The following is a 16,342-nucleotide window of genomic DNA, read 5'->3' on the forward strand; positions in this document are numbered from 1 at the left end:
CAGACACCTGGCTAGGATGTCTTATAAGTGCTTTAAAGTTGTCCACTTGAAATCTGATAAAAAAAAAATAGGATTTAAAGCACAGCCAGGCGCACTGCACAAATTTGAGGTCATACTCTCGGATCAGTTACCCAAGATACAACTTCTATATTAGTGTATTAGTCGAGATTATAAAAGCAGAAAGCTTGACATGTGCCCGTGCAGTTTTATCTCCTAAAGTAAGATCCAGATTCAATGAAAGTTTTCCTTTCAGCAGATTATATGGTATCATCTTATAGCTAATGCTAAAAGCCTGGCACACTCGCGAGGCTGCAGTGTCCTCCTGAGTCGCCACATTATCATAAAAGCACATATCCCGAGTGCTGTGAGTGAACTAGTGTGTAGTGTAGCGGAAAAATGTATATTCTTGACACACGTAATAAAATCTCGCACATTGAATTAGGTGTTTTAGATCAAATTATGTCGGATTTCTTCATCTGGAGGCATAAAAGTCCAGCGTGCGCCTAAGTAAGTTTAACATATACGCTTTGTGTTGCACAATGTCTGGAAAAGAGTGTGTGCAGACGTACGCGGCCGATCAGACGAGCTCTCGGTGTGAGCGGGAGAACTGGACACACTGGTGCTCTGCCTGGAGGATATGTGACTCCCTGACCTTCGGCCGTCCTCCAGAGAGGGAGATGGGGATGGGCTGTCTCGCACTCGCTCCTGAAACGCACACATACACACGTCACTGTCATCAGTTTAGAAAGCTTTATTCACAGCTCAGGCAATCGGGGCTCTAATCATCCTGACACACTTCTACTGCTGTGGGTATTCTCGCCTTCTGCCTGCTCTATCTGATTCATGCTGATCCTCTGCTTCAGTTTGGGGCTGAATCATTTAGACTTTATTTATTTAACTCTTACCTTTAGGTTAAAAGCAATCAAACATGTAACAACTGATCCTGAGACGATTAAGGTCCTAACCTTAATGACGGAGGTGGCCACTCGGCTCGAGTCGTTCTGCACCTGAGCGGTGGCGGCCATGCTGGCGATGGTGCTCAGGTGGTTCATCTGATTCATCGCCATGGTGACCGAGGCAGGGGGCAGGCTTACAGGAATCAGAGGGTGTGACATCATCATGAATGGCAGCTCCAAACCTGCTGAATACATAAACAACACCAACATTCAGTATACATTTATTTATAGGAATCCCATTGCTGTATCCCAGACCTCAACGGAACGTGACCAGATAAGAGTCGAATGCAAACGTTTGCCCACCCCTTGGTTTTTTTCTGAATGGAGAAATGAAAAATCTTACCGTGCAACAAGACAAAAATCCTAAGCAAAGTCCAAAGAAAAATATTTTCAAAAGAGCTCACGTAATCTCCAGATCTGATATGAGGAAGGCAGTGTACACTTATGCTGTGCACCTGAGTCAAATCTCCCTGCAGTTCTCACCTGGTGTCCCACTGAAGCTAAGCAGGGTTGAGCCTGGCCAGTACCTAGATGGGAGATCTCCTGGGGAAAACTAAGAGGGCGTTCATCCTGTGGTCAGTGTGTGTCCTAATGCCCAAGTACAGTGACAGGGAATCTATACTGTAAAAACAGCACCGTCTTTAACGACGAGATGTCCTGACTCTCTATGGTCATTAAAAATCCCAGGACACTTCTCGTAAAGAGCAGGGGTATAACCCCAGTGTCCTTGTGAAACTCTCCTCTCCACTCTGGTGTGTGGTGGGCGTTCTGGTGCACTACGGCTGCCATCGCATCATGCAGGTGGTTGAGGAGATTTCCCCCATAAAAAAGTTAGCTACAGTAACATTTATATAAATGTAACTGTAACCTGCATGGTACCTAATAAACTGGCCATAGAAAGTAGCTATAAACTGATATGATGGATATCATATCCTATATACATGTGCATATATAAGCAGGGATTTGTATAAAAACACAACCACAACAGCCCTTTAATCCCAACATGCGGTTACACCTCCATTAAAAATAAAAAAAAAGAGAGAGAGAGAGAGAGAGAGAAAACATTTTCGGTAAACACAACTTAATTATGAAATCTATTTATGCTGAAAGATGTGGTGTTAGGTCTCAGCATGGCAGCGAGTGTTTTCTGTTCCATGCTGCACACCAATTAGCTCCTTCTCGAACCGCTGCAGATGTCTTCATCCATAACCACCCGGTGATAAATTAGAGCGGATGCTATTTGGAGCGCAACACGCCGCGTGACAACAGCAGGGAAAAAGTTGATTTTCTCTGATCGGCTCTGAACGCTGGATGCTTGCTTGTTTAGTTTGCTGATACGGTATCTATTACTCAGTGTGCCTTTGCTTGTTCACGTATAGAGTATACTGTATGTGTGTGGCGAAGCACAAGAACGGAAGAATCCGATCCTCTTGGACAGTCTTGGACAGGCCAGTGCTTGAGATTCGATTCGGTCACTCGACTGTGGCTGCTGGTCATCTCTTTGAAAGCGCAGGATGAAAAAGGAAGCACGTTTTAGCTCGTTTCCTTCAAAAGACTCGTGTGCTTTTCCATCAGAAGTTGAACTAATCTCTGTAACGGATTGTGGAGTCTATGCTAACAGCGAGACGGAGACACACACACACACACACATACACAAACACCCATATTCACGGCCACCTGGCAATCTGTTTTTCTGCTTTTGAACCGAAATACCAGCTCAAGCTCTGCAAAAGGTCAGAGGTGCCTCCTCATCGTCCGAGACTAAACTTGCGAGGGAGAAAACAAAAGGCGACATGCTCTCTCCCAAAACTCCCCCCCTTCTGACATTTTTACTCGGAGACAGAGGAAAGCGCATGAAGAAAAAGACGGGTGTGGGGATGTGGGGGGGTGGACTTGATTTTCATGAGACAGATGACACGCAGATCAGTCATGCTGCTCAAGCAGACGAGAAAGCAAGATCAAAGAGGACAAAGTGTGTGCGCGCGGCCCCATGTTTGTCTTCAGGGGGCTGTTATTTGGATGGGCTGATCTCCGGCACATGCCAAAAGCACTTGCAAGCTGTTCCTTCATTTTGTTTTTTTGGCCCGTAACTAACTGCTGCCTCCACGTTAAAGGTTAATTTAATCCACAATGGACAAAAGAAATGTGCTCTGTAAACACTTGCTGGGCTTGTGAGGCTGTTTCAGGGGTGTGGCTAGATTTTTTAGACATGGGGTGGAAAGGATCTTTTCAGGGTGGTGGGGGTGGGGTTGGCACTTTAAGGACTGGCCATCAACTTATATATATATATATATATATATATATATATATATATATATATATATATATATATATATATATATATATATAATTAAGTATGTATGAACAGCATAGAAGTAAAAAAAAATGTCTGAGATTGGGTTGGCTCATGTGAAGAATGGCCACGCCCCCTGGCATGTTTTTACTGATTTTTCTTCCTCGATATTCAAATACGTAAAGCAACAAAAACAGGAAAGAACACATCCAAACTCAGCACTGAGTGGCTGGGGAACACTAAAACCCGCCCGACTTCTAAAAAGTCACCTCTGGAACAAGGCCAAATGCACACACACACACACGCACACACACAAACACACACACATACACACACAGCTCCCCGACATCTCCAGGGGCCAAAGTCTCAGCTACAGCTGCAAAGTGAATGACAACGCAGCCTTCTAATGTCTGAAGGCCACGTTTTCTGCAACACATGGCACCCAATATTGCTAGTCGAAGAGCTTTCAATCTCTATTTACCTAAAACAAAAGAGCCCAGAGAGTTTAGAAATCAGAGACACCCTCGTCTCGACGGCTCCCATTGTGCAACCCAGCGCTGGAGCTATTATGGGAGCGTAAATGATTTCGACAGGAAGTTGCGATTTGTATAAATATTTAGCGTCGAATATGAGGGGGGGGGGGGGGGGGGGACAGGGAGAAGCAAAACAAACGGAATGGCGAGGAGAGAAAACAAAGGAAGTCTAATGACAGAGCTGGGCTGGAGCCAGGCTGCGCACGGCTGGCTAAATCCAAACACAAAAGGGATCTTGGAGCTGATTTGGGCACAAACTGTCGCAATAACAGTGCGCGCAAAACAATGAGGCAACAAAAACACCTGGAGGGAAATCAAACAGGAGGAAATAAAGCACAATGAATAAAATTCGCTTGCTGCCAGGATGAATTGTGAGGTCTGTGGATAGATTTTGCATTTGCACTTATTGAGCACGCAGGCGGTTTGAAAGCCAAACATCTTCCCCTGAACGTCAAAACGGGATTTCTAAAGACTTCCCTTGAATGGACGATTCCATTTTGATTACATTTACTAGATTTATCCCAAGATTTTACCGATTAAAAAAGTCATTTTCTCAGCATGTCTGTGAAAAAAATGATCTGGGGACGGGGTTATAAATGAGCTCATGTTGTGATGTCACTAAACAGGCACAATATGCAAATTATTAAAGGGAAAGGTGGTACTTTGGAACTTTTAACTAAAGAAACCGTGTGTTGAGTTAGAAGGTTAAGAAAGGCAGCTAATTTTGTTTGGGTTACTGTTAAGTGAATCTTGAAGAATGTAACGATGAAAAATGAGACTCAAGAGCCATGTGCTTTTGTTTTGGTTTATGTTTTGGACCTGTTTCCACCCCCTGTCTTGTCATTGGTTTCATCCCGGATTGTATTCACCTGTTTTGTGTTAGCCTTTTTAGTTTCTTTTTCTATTTCTATCATTATAAGGGCTGTCTCAATTGCAAAAATCCTTGCAGTGCACTGTAGCGTTCGCTCCCTAAAAAAATCCCACAATGCACCGCAAAAACCAGGGCGCGTCGATGCTCACTATGATCCCTTACTGGAAATGACGCCGTGTGTTCTGAAGCCTCTCAGCTGAAATAAAATGGCGGAAGAACTCTCAGCCAACTTCCAGCTACAAATCTAAGTAGCTTGTTATAGTTGTAGCTCTCAAATGATTACTAACGTTAGTGATTTTTAACTTTATTTGATGGTCTATATATGGTTTGTTTGAGTCTAACTACTTTTACGTATTTAAAGTATTTAATTAAAAAAATTAAATCCACTAGCTTGTATACGATCCTGCTTGACGTACCTTGAAAGAAATGGTAAATGGCACACTGATATACACACACGCGCTTTACACTGTGTCTCATTCACCCATTCATACACACACTCACACACCAATGGTAGCAGAGCTGCCATGCAAGGCGCTAACTTGCCATCAGAACTTGGGGTTCAGTGTCTTGCCCAAGGACACTTCGGCATGTGGAGTCACGCGGGCCGGGAATCGAACCACCAACCCTATGATTAGCGGACAACCCGCTCTACCACCTGAGCCACAGCCGCCCAAAGAAAGAAATGTGTGTGACTAAGCTAACAAATTTATATGATAATATAAAACTGAAATATTTCTACGTTTTTTAAATTTTATTTTTGGTGACATTTTACAACGCGAGTACGTAGTCATGTCGCCGGAAATTGAGTTATCAGAGTCCCATTGTGTAGTGAACCAAGGTCCTTACCGGTGCCTCTCGAACTCGTGTGCACGATGTACTGATTCACCAGCCAGGGATCTAGGGAGCTGATCGAGACACACCCTAGGTCTTGTTGCAAAGTTTTATTGAATGTAGTTTCACATAATTACTCATGTTCTAGTTTATGATCTTTGTTGTTTTGTATTCAGATATGCCCGTATCCCTGATATGTGTTATGATAAAGTGCACATCGATTTTACACACTTGCATGTTTACTTGTAAGAAATTCAAACTAGTTTATAAGCAGTTAACTAAGTGGTTGCCAATTTAGTTTGGCTAAAGGATTTAGGCATTTTCAGTAAGTATTCATGTACTAATGCATATTCATGAATAGTGGCAATTTCCAGAATGGGAATTTTCTTAGGATTGAAAACCATTTGAAACAATATTCATTTTTCTGCATGTTTTGATCTGATCTTTTACAATTTCACAACAGAAGCAAAGCCTGAAAGCAAACATCTTTGTGTGCATTCACATGCCATTGTTCATTACGCTGGAGGATATCGTGAAGGCGTAACTGGTGCAGCAGATTGTATGCGGCCACCAGTGACTTCTCATAAAAATACCACCACATGTCATTTTCCTCCTGCCAGTAAAGCAAAAAAAAAAAAACACAAAACCTCTTCCACATGAAAATCTAAAGCCTTCAGAGAGAAGACAACCTGGTGATTAGGGCATGTGTAAGCGGGTGATAAGATGTGATCGCAACTTAATGACTTCCATCCTGCATGAGGGAGAGGAAAACAGACAGACAGCAAACACAACGCACCACAAAAGTTAAAGCGTCGAACAATATAAACACGGCAAGCGCACATTAGCTACCCCTCAGACACGCCGTCATCATCCTGACTCCCCACATGTCCATTCAACACAAGCAGCAGAGCAAATCCTCAAGGTTCGGTACTAATACCCCTTAAAAAGAAGCTAAAAGCCTGTCCCAGCCTGACGAACCTTAGAAAACACACACGGACTTCCCAGACGAAGGTGTGTCTGCCTGTAAGTGCCTGTTGGGAAGGTGTTTAGTCTGAGAGTTTAGCAACGGGGGCTTTGTAGTGGTCGGACGCACACCAGAGCCATTTCCACGTCCCCCACAGTAAAGCGCAGGGATTTATGGAAAACCAGGAGCCCTGTGTTGTGTGTTTTTCCCCCTAAGCTGCAATTAATGATGCCTTGGTGTGTTTAATGTCGAGTTAGACTTATGGAAATAATCATGGTACATGAAGCGACCGCGGTGGGGTGGGGGGGTTTGGGGGCATGGACAGAAGTGAAGTAAATAACAAAAGAGGTTGTGTAACTCTGGTAAACTGTGCTATCATGTAACCTTTCAGGGTAGAATTCTTATCATTTGTTGGCATCTGTAAGCAACCTAGAGTATCTTTCAAATTCATTGAAGTATCAATGTGCTACCAAATGAGGGTACATTCATAATAGTTGGAGCTCAGGGAACAAATATTTATCTCTACGCTACAAAAGTTACATCTAGGACCCTAATGTATTCTTCAGTTTGTCCCTAGTGAGAACACTTAACTATAGAAAAGAACCAATAAGGAACATTTTTTACTAAGAGTGTAACTTGTAGCACAAAAGCACACACACACAAAACCTTTATACTTAGCTTTAATCTAGTACCCTGAAAGTGATGTTGGTTTGTCCCTCCGAAGGAACACTTTATGATTCTGTGCAGAGCCCTAGACGTGAGGGTTGCAGAACCCATTTAAGAATGTGTTTAGGAAGCAAAGAAGCATCTATCTATCTATTTTCCATACTGCTTATCCTACACAGGGTCCCTGGGGGAGCCAGGAGCCTATCCGAGGGAATTCGGGGCACAAGGCGGGGGACGCATGTGTTTAGATTGGGGGAGGAAACCGGAGTACCCGGAGGAAACCCCCGAAGCACAGGGAGAACATGCAAACTCTGCACATAGAGGGCGGAGGATGGATTCGAACCCCCAACCCCGGAGGTGTGAGGCAAACGCTGACCCTAAAGAGTCAAAGGCCTCTGTTTCCATGATCATAGTGCACCCACAAAATAGGGCACAAAAACATTGAGTATTTTAAGGAGAATTTTTTTTGGATGATCACTGACATGGAATGTAACCCAGAAGCGAAAACGTGCACAAAAAAAAACATCCCCCCCCCCCCCCTTCCGGTAAATAAATAAATAAATAAATCAGTGGTGTGGTTAGATGTGCTGCTGCGATATGCAATCAAATCAGTTCTCATTTCCTTTTAAAAACTGGCTGCGGATAAAAATAACTCCACTTTAATTGATTAAAATCTCGTTTTTTGGTCTTAGGACACGCCAATGCGATTTTGGACCACGGTGGCTTTGCAAATACCACTGCATAGACTGATTTTGAGTTTCCTATCACGTCATTCAAAAACATCATCAAATCAAAAGCAGGAGGGGAAATGGCTTTAGTCAAATGATAACAAAATAATCAATGCACCAAAGTTATACCACCAAAGTTAGATTTGTGAATGAGAATAAACCCCAGTGGAGTGGGTTTTATTAATCAGGTAAGTGATGGTATACCATCACTTGCACTGACAAAAACCTGTGAAAACCTGTTTTGTGAAACTGAATAATTATGGAAGTCTATGGGCAGTTGTTCAACTGTAACACAATACAATGCAATACAGTGAAAGGTCATTCCAGTATGTTCTCAGTGTACAGTATAAAATCTTCCTCTTTAGAGTCTTCTTCCTTTAGAGTTTTCTTACGAAGGGATGACTAAACACAAACAGGTGACAGCAGGTGAGTGAGGACGTGTATGGGCGTGACGAGTGCACAGCGCGAGCTAGGGGCGGGGCCATGACCGGAGTATTCCGTTAACGTTGTCGTCTTTGAAATCGAACCTGTAGTCTTCGGTGGTACGATTTTGATATCTTTCCATCCGCTTTTTTTTTTTGACAGACAAAGAAACTCTTTGAATTTTTACTTTGTAAAGAAAATTGCACAGATATCGATTAGAAATATTGCAGGTTTAGAAAACATTTCGGTGGAAATAAAGATGCGAAAGTGTGATAAAGAGCTTCTGTGTCGTATCAGTTCTGTTTGTTTGGGGATGTGCAACACACTCTCAAACACACTCTCAAACACACACTCTTTCTCTCTCTCTCTCTCTCTCTCTCTCGCTTTTGAAGCTACCACACACAGTCATCGAGAGTCGGCGTAGCTGAGCAGCTGCTCCTGATTACTCATATTTACAATGCGCATCGGGCATCTGCCAAGTGCAACCTTGCAGACACACACAGACACACACACACACATACACACAAACTTACACACAAACGCACATTAGCACAACTTACAGAAAACTCTGCGTCCTCATTACAATTGTGTGCACTTTAACAGATGTGCTTACTGACCCGGCTATACACCCCTAATACTCTGACCGGCTACTGCTACTAAACGATATACTTTAGTGACGTACTGTATATAAAGAGTCGGTAAGCACTTTTGTTCAAGCGCTAATCAATAAATATACATTATACAGTGTGCTCCATTGTATATATTGTTTATGTGCATTGCTTGCTTTACACTATCAGGAAAAATAGTTTTCTGTCCTGAAATTCACAGAAACACTCACCAGTTTCCAGCTGATAGTGTATCTCTGTCCTTCCTGTTCTAATAGTTGCTTAGAAAGTGTCTAAACACACACATTTCCCCTTATTCAGGGACACACTCTCCCACATACTGCTGCTCTAATTATAACCAGCCATTCACACAGTGTATTAGTGTCTTTGCACATTGAGGCGCTCTCCTGGCGCGGACCTTTTCGTTAAAGGTCAGCGTGTTCCTGTGCCTCCGATTCATTATGACAGCCTCAGACCTACTCAAGCTAATGCGGAGAAGATCGAGTCTATATTCAGATTATTAACACAGCCGTACAGACAAGGTAAATGCTGTCTGTCTTCTATGAAAAGGATGTTTTGTGAAAATAAACGTATTTAAGTGCATTTGTATTCGTTTTCGATAGACCGCCTCAGATGAAAGGGTTTTCTCAGAGGTCTCTTGAAAAATGACATCTACAAATCTAGATTCAAGCTTTTTTTTGTGTCTACGGAGAAGAGTATGCTAGATTATACAGTACAGGATTGATTTTCCCTTGAGAGAGTGTCTAGATGTAGAACCTTTAACAGAGCTGTTTAAGAACCTTTAAGTATTCAAAGAACCTTTTGCAGAACCCTTTTTGCTAAGTGTGAACCTAAATTTGCTACAGGGTTTTAATCTTTGCACCAAATGATGTAATACTACTATTACTACTACTACTACTACTACTACTACTAATAATAATAATAATAACATCCGATAATCAGGCGCACCGCTAAAATTTTACACTGAAAGTGAGCAGCAGTGAAGCGGGAGTTTCGCCGAGTCAAATTTTTATTTATTTATTTATTAATTTTTGCCGAGCTGGTCGTGCTGAATTAAAGGGCCAGTACACCGTTGAAAGATTTAAATGAAGATGAGTTGACAAAAAAGTATATATTACACAGAAAAATATATTTGTAGGGTAGTAAATTTCATATCCAGTTAATGTTAATATATAAAAAAGTTGATATTATATATTACCAGTTTGATATTTAATGATGAAGTGGAAATGCTTTTGTTTGTGGTGAGTGAATGTGAGACTAACAGGATTCTGTAAATATGAATTAATAACATTCAATAAGTTAATAATCTTACTTTAATCTTCAGAATTGAGTTCATGTGTTCATGTTAATTAGAGTCATGTGTTTTCTGTTTAAGAGACCAGTTGCTGTGGAACAACTTGTTGAAATAGAGAGAATAAAGTGTTTATTTGCATTTCTTTCAGAATTGTGGAGTTAATTATTATGAATTTAAAAGAAGGCATAAAAGGCAGAACTGTCGGTATCGGTTATCGGTATCGGCAGATATCACTCTGAATAATCTGTTATCGGTATCGACTTAGAAATTTAGCATCGGTGCGTCTCTAATAATAATACGTATTATTATATAGATTAATTAATTGCTTTTTTTAAAAATCACATTAATGACACGATTGATCAAAACACCAACATTTGAGCAGAAGTTTCTGAGATGGTGCAAAATGATGCCATGCTTAACAATAAATAACAAATTGTGTAGCCCTAATAGGAATGTCAACCTATCTGTTGTGATCCTCAGCATGTAAATGTACCATACCATTTTATTATTATTGTTGTTATTATTATTATTATTATTGTTGTTGTTGTTGTTGTTGTTATTCTTATGAACTTTTATACTTTTTTATTTCTGTGTACTGCTTAGTTTGTGTACAGAGGCTGCTTTTAAAGGCGCTTTATAAAATAAAGTTTATTATTATTATTATTATTATTATTATTATTACCACGTTGTTAGTGCTCTGTCAGATCTGAGATAAACTTCTCCAACTTCTTTTGCCCATAAAATTTTACGATTTAACCATAAAGCTCAATCCAGTTCAGAGGTTATCTACGTCCTACGCCTCCTGCTCCTCTGAGAGCATCCTCATCACAAGCACTCCACTTTTCTGCTGATTCTCAGCTGGTCGTACAGGATTTAATAGAGAAAGAGAAGGAGTGGGGTTTGGGGAGCGCCCAGGCTGTTCAACTTCATTAAGCGTTCATCTATTATCAGCTGATTTTCCCCATTATCCCAGCGTCCTGTAGGAATCCTATTTCTCCCTCCATCAAATCCCATTATAAATTTTGAGGAACGTTACGCTTATCTGTCACCTGAAGCCTGCGAGAGGGAATGCACTAATGGGTGTGTGTGTGAAGGGTTGAGGCCCTGGAGACATCACACCTCAATCCAGATCAACTCAACTCCTTGCCTTCTCTTCTCTTTGCTTCTCACCACTTTACTTTCTTTTCTTCTCATCGTTTATACACTATTCACTTCCTCTTGTTCCTTCTTGTCCTCTAAACCCCACCTAGATCATCTACTCACCTACATGCGCATCTCTTCCTCTACACTTCAAAGGGCTCTCTGGATGGTTAACGGGTTTAGCTTTAGTTGAAACAGTTCTAGTTTTCCTAAAACTTTTTTCTATGTAGTACCCTCTCTTATAGGGTACTACATAGAATCGTTCAGGGTTCCCTTCAAAGAGGCCAACCAAAGAACTTTGACCCCCCCCCCCCCCCCCCCCAGAGCTTTCAAGTCCAGAACAAGGCACAGTTAATAGTGAGCCATTGATAGTGAGCACTTGTAAGCAGTAAGCAGTTAAGGTTCAGAGTTGAATTAAGTGTGTGTACTGAGGATTTAATACAGAAATTGTGCATGTCGGTATTCAGATCTCAAACGTACCTGCGGACTTAAGCGGTATTCTGTGATTAAGAATAGTGCTCAAGTTACGTGAGAGCTGTACACATTTCAAAACGATTTCATTCTGCAGTCCGCAATTTCTATCCTTGGTTTTTTTTTTTTTTTTTACAGTCTTAAAGGCAAGTGCTTGGTTTTAAAGGTGGCGGTCTACATGCTATTGCTCTAGTTTTGAAATGTGTGCAACTCTTTCTAACCTGATTCTGAATACGCTTAATTCCCAGTGTAAATATTGACGTAAATTTTGAATTTATAATCTAAATAAATGAAGGCTACTCTGGGTGTGCACTCAGTGTAGTCATCCCTAGGGTCAAATTAAAGTCCTGAAAAACAAGATAAGTCCATATTGATGGGCATTACTGAAGGGACCACAGGAAGGACACTTTGCTCCTGAGATTCTTTGTACGGTTATTAGTCAATACATTTGTAAAATGGTCAACCTACATCCCTCATGTATGGTCCAAAAGCACAAAGTCGTAGGTACAAGTGACAATCACTTGCCTTCACAGTGTGGTTGGGCTTACTATCGGTGAGAGGTTGAGAACCTCAGCAATTCAGGAAAGCATCTTCATTCCTTTGAATCAAGGGGAACCTGCTCAGGCAGTTCAGGGACCTCTTAAGGATACCCCCTGCTTGGCTCCTGCTAGAGCTCATCCAGGCATGTCCCACTTAATGGAGACTCCGGGGAAAATCACTACAGGGACTATATCCCATAATTGGCTTGGGAACATCTGGGGATCCCCTTGGAGCAGCTGGAATTTGTTAATGGAGAATGGTAAGTCTGATCTTCTCAGCTTGTTGTCACTGAAACCATCACCAGTAGTATGATGGATAATGAAAGGCAAATAATGAAAGGAATGAACCGTTGGATATGTTTATACGAGTGTCAATAATTGCGCAACAGTAGGTTTTGTCTTTAAGAAATGACAATGAAGTCCATTCCAAATAGTTATTACTCTTTAACCCCTACAGAGGGGGACACTTCACCAAGGGTAGGGAATTGGGATGAGCACTTCAGAATGATCTGTACTGAATATCCCAGGATTGAGACCACCAAAGAGTCAGTAATGAAAGCAAAGCTTAAACCCTGACAGATGATAGATGTTTTTTTTCACTTGCAGGTCGCTTTGGATAAAAGCATCTGCCAAAAAAATAAACACTAAGTGTTAGGTTTATCACTGTTTTCCTTCAGTATATCAGTCCAATTTGGTGCAGTTATCAATGTTGAAACCCAGCTGTCTGTTTAGCATCTTTCACAATCAGCTAAGAAGGACACTTCCTTACTACATTCCGTTGTGACAGGACAGCTTAAAAGTGTCCAGAGTCTTCCACTTCCTGCTCAGAGGGCACAGCTGTTCAAGGGATCTCTATTTAACCAAGGATGAGCTCACATCCTGGCAATCAGGGCTGCTAAAAACAGGGCACCAATCATATCTGGAGCACTGCCAGAGTTCCACTGTGAAGTCATTTATCGCAAGTACAGGATGTATCATAAAACAGTCCATCACTTGTTCTGTTACTTAATGCAGGTAAATAATTAAAGGTGCATTTCTGCAATTAACAATAGCTTTCATACGATTAATAATATCATTTTTGCTCCAGGGTTCCCGATTCAATCCTGAGCTTGGGTTACTGTCTGTGTTTTGCATAGTCTCCAGGGGTTTCTTCCAGGTTTTACAGTGTACTCCCAATTCCAAAAAACATGCCAGTTCTCTACACTACAATGTGAGAGTGCAAATGTGTGTGCATGGTGTCCCATCCAGTGCGTATTCCCACCTCGAGCCCAAAATTCCCGAGATAGGCCTCGTTTCCACCACAACCCTGACTATTATATTAAAAACATATAAATGAAATTAATGAATTTTGCTGTATGTACTTTCCATTGGTAAGGGAAATTATATTCACTATTCAGTCATCAACATTTAACATCATAATTTTTCAGTGTATTCTAAGAGATTTCTATCCAAACATGCACCGTTAACAATGTATGGAAGCTATTTACAATAGCATTATCCAAAGACAATCATGCTAGCAATCAGAATTCACTCACTTTTTTTTTTTATCTTGAGGTAGCATTTTGTTTAGAGTGTACTATACATGGGGGGACGGCCCCAGAATATACAGATATAGGAAGCAGAACAGTTTCTAAAAGATATGGGTTGTTTACCAACAAGTTGTATTTTTTTAAAGCTCTCAACATTCATGATGAAAATTTCACTTTACAGAGGTAACCCAACTGATCATTAACAGTCATTTGTATTCCTGTATAGAAATAAGTGCTAACTCTAGCAGGGTTAAATCTAGCTAGCTTACGTAGCAGACTGCTTATCTGCCTTGCTAGCTAGCATTAGCATTAGTTGCATCAGCTTCATTTAGGTGATTAAATTTGTCAGCTTGCTCTTTAACACTAAATTTAATTACTAGAATACTGTAAAAAAGTATGTAAACATTTTACAGAAATATCACAGGATTGTACACTGTGATAATAAGTTAAGTTATTCATCATCATGAGACAAATGGATTTGTGTTTTATTCTTTCCGATTATGTTTCACCGAGGACAGCAAATATTTATCAACATTCTCAACCTTAATATGGAAAATACATACTTTTTTTTGTCCCACATACGTTCATACAACCCTGTCTAAACAATTATACAGAAATAAGACAAAACTCAACCAAAAAAACCAAGAAGGAAACAAAGACAGAGAAAGGAAGAAATTGCTATTCTGTCCCACTCATCCCTCTTATACATGTCTCTTTTCTCTATTAGTACTCTGAGCGAGGACTCGGCACTCAAGGTTACCCTCACTTTAAACTGCCGAAGATAAAAAGCGCCATCCTCATTAGCATCTATAGGTAAAACCTGGCTAATCTTATTCACACTTATCCTTCTCGCTGTGACATCTTGGCCCCGTTCTTCTATTCTTTCTCCCGCTAAAGATTATGACCTCATTTCCTGAGCATTTTCTCCCTTTAAATCTGCTTACGAATCATAAAATAAGGGACGTTTCAAAGTGTCTCGTAGATCCATCTCTTTTTTTCTCTCTCTCTCTGAGGTAATTGAACACAATAATAGACGCTGCCAGAGAGATGCATGAATCTCCATAATAATAGTAATTCGTAGGAAGACTTATATCCTTTTTTAAAACTGGTTTGTTTTTCCATATAGCTGCGACATCTGTTTAAAGGATCAGGCTGGCTTTAGGAAAGGAAGCTGTATTTTTCGATAAAGCATGTTATATTTAGCTGCTACACGGGGCTGTTATATTTCCTTTTTTAAGCCGAGGCAGGATAAAATGGGACTGATAGAAAATTCTTTTGGCCCTTATTTAGCCATGAGTCAGGGGATAAAGGCAGGATATCTTATGGGATCTTAATAAAAACAGAACAATAATAATAATAAGGAATTCAGGAATGTATTCCGGACTATTTAAACATGAAGTATTTTGAGACATAACTTTTGGAACAGCGCTGACTGATTCAGCTCGATCAGATCTAGTTTGTGTTCAAAAATAACTCTTGGAGAATGTTTACACATGAATAAAAATGAAATGCGTGGATGTTTTTTTGGGTTCTGTGAGACTCACCCATGCCTGAGACGTCTCCGTTCTCATGGTCTGCACCGTGGTTGGTAGAAGCGTGGTAACTGTTCAAAACCTCCAGTTTAATCTTCTTCTTCATGGCCTCGGCTAAAGTAGCAGCTGTCAGACCTGTAACACAAATACAGAGAGAGAGAGAGAGAGAGAGAGAGAGAGAGAGAGAGGGGCAAAAAAATTGAAGAAAGAAGAAAAGTGAATCAGACAGTACAAGTCAGTTCTGACGTCTCACTTCTCACATTACTACATTGCTATACAAGTTCAAATGCAGGGTTGGACAAGTGATAAATGCATTAGCAAGTAAAAGCTTCAGTGTGCTGCCCGGTCCCATGAGGTGATCTCCCAGAAACCTAACTGACTTTCCTAGAAAGACCTAAGTTAAGTGTGTTAATATAGACTAAGGTAAACAAACAAGCACAGTATATGAATTCCCATGGAGGGGAAGACTGTATAGTCCTTATTTAGGCTATGAGATGTAGTGTTCTGTCTTCCCACCGCAATAAAAATATTTGTGATTCTTGATTTTCTCTCAACATGTTTAACTGTGAGGTGACGTACTGTAGATGTTCCTTATTTTGAAACGTGTGCTGTTCTTTTCTGGTTGTTGAACCTATTTGTGCAGTGTATGTTAAGATAGAGTGCTGTGAAAACGCATTTGCACATCTCACACTAAATAGTTTTAGCTCTTCAAACGAAATACAATATAAAACAAAGGCCACCTGAGTAAACACACCATACAGTTTATATTTATTTTACTGAAGCAAAAAAGTTATCCAACACCTATGTCCTATGTGAAAAAATAATTGCGCTCTTAGGTCATGAACAGTGACCTTTATTGATGCAAGAGAGGCTTGTAGGTCCTTTGATGTTTTCCTTGGCTATTTTGTGACTTCATGGATGAGTAGTTGCTGTGCTCTTGGAGGAA

General features: G+C 40.7%; 1 protein-coding gene across 2 annotated transcripts in view; it reads right to left on the minus strand.

The window, feature by feature from the left end:
• The window catches only part of dachc (dachshund c), a 72,018-nt gene that overhangs the window by 20,072 nt on the left and 35,604 nt on the right, over positions 1-16,342 (minus strand). The window contains exons 3-5 of one of the 2 annotated variants that reach the window (XM_017458198.3): positions 15,409-15,531; positions 966-1,138; positions 570-705 (exon numbers count right to left, since the gene is read on the minus strand). In XM_017458198.3, coding sequence (XP_017313687.1) covers positions 570-705; positions 966-1,138; positions 15,409-15,531 — 432 coding nt within the window. Of the gene's footprint in view, positions 1-569; positions 706-965; positions 1,142-15,408; positions 15,532-16,342 lie in introns of both variants that reach the window. The other variant, XM_017458196.3, reaches the window with a different exon arrangement.

The sequence above is a fragment of the Ictalurus punctatus genome, chromosome 26, assembly GCF_001660625.3.
Source record: "Ictalurus punctatus breed USDA103 chromosome 26, Coco_2.0, whole genome shotgun sequence".
Taxonomy (NCBI): domain Eukaryota; kingdom Metazoa; phylum Chordata; class Actinopteri; order Siluriformes; family Ictaluridae; genus Ictalurus; species Ictalurus punctatus.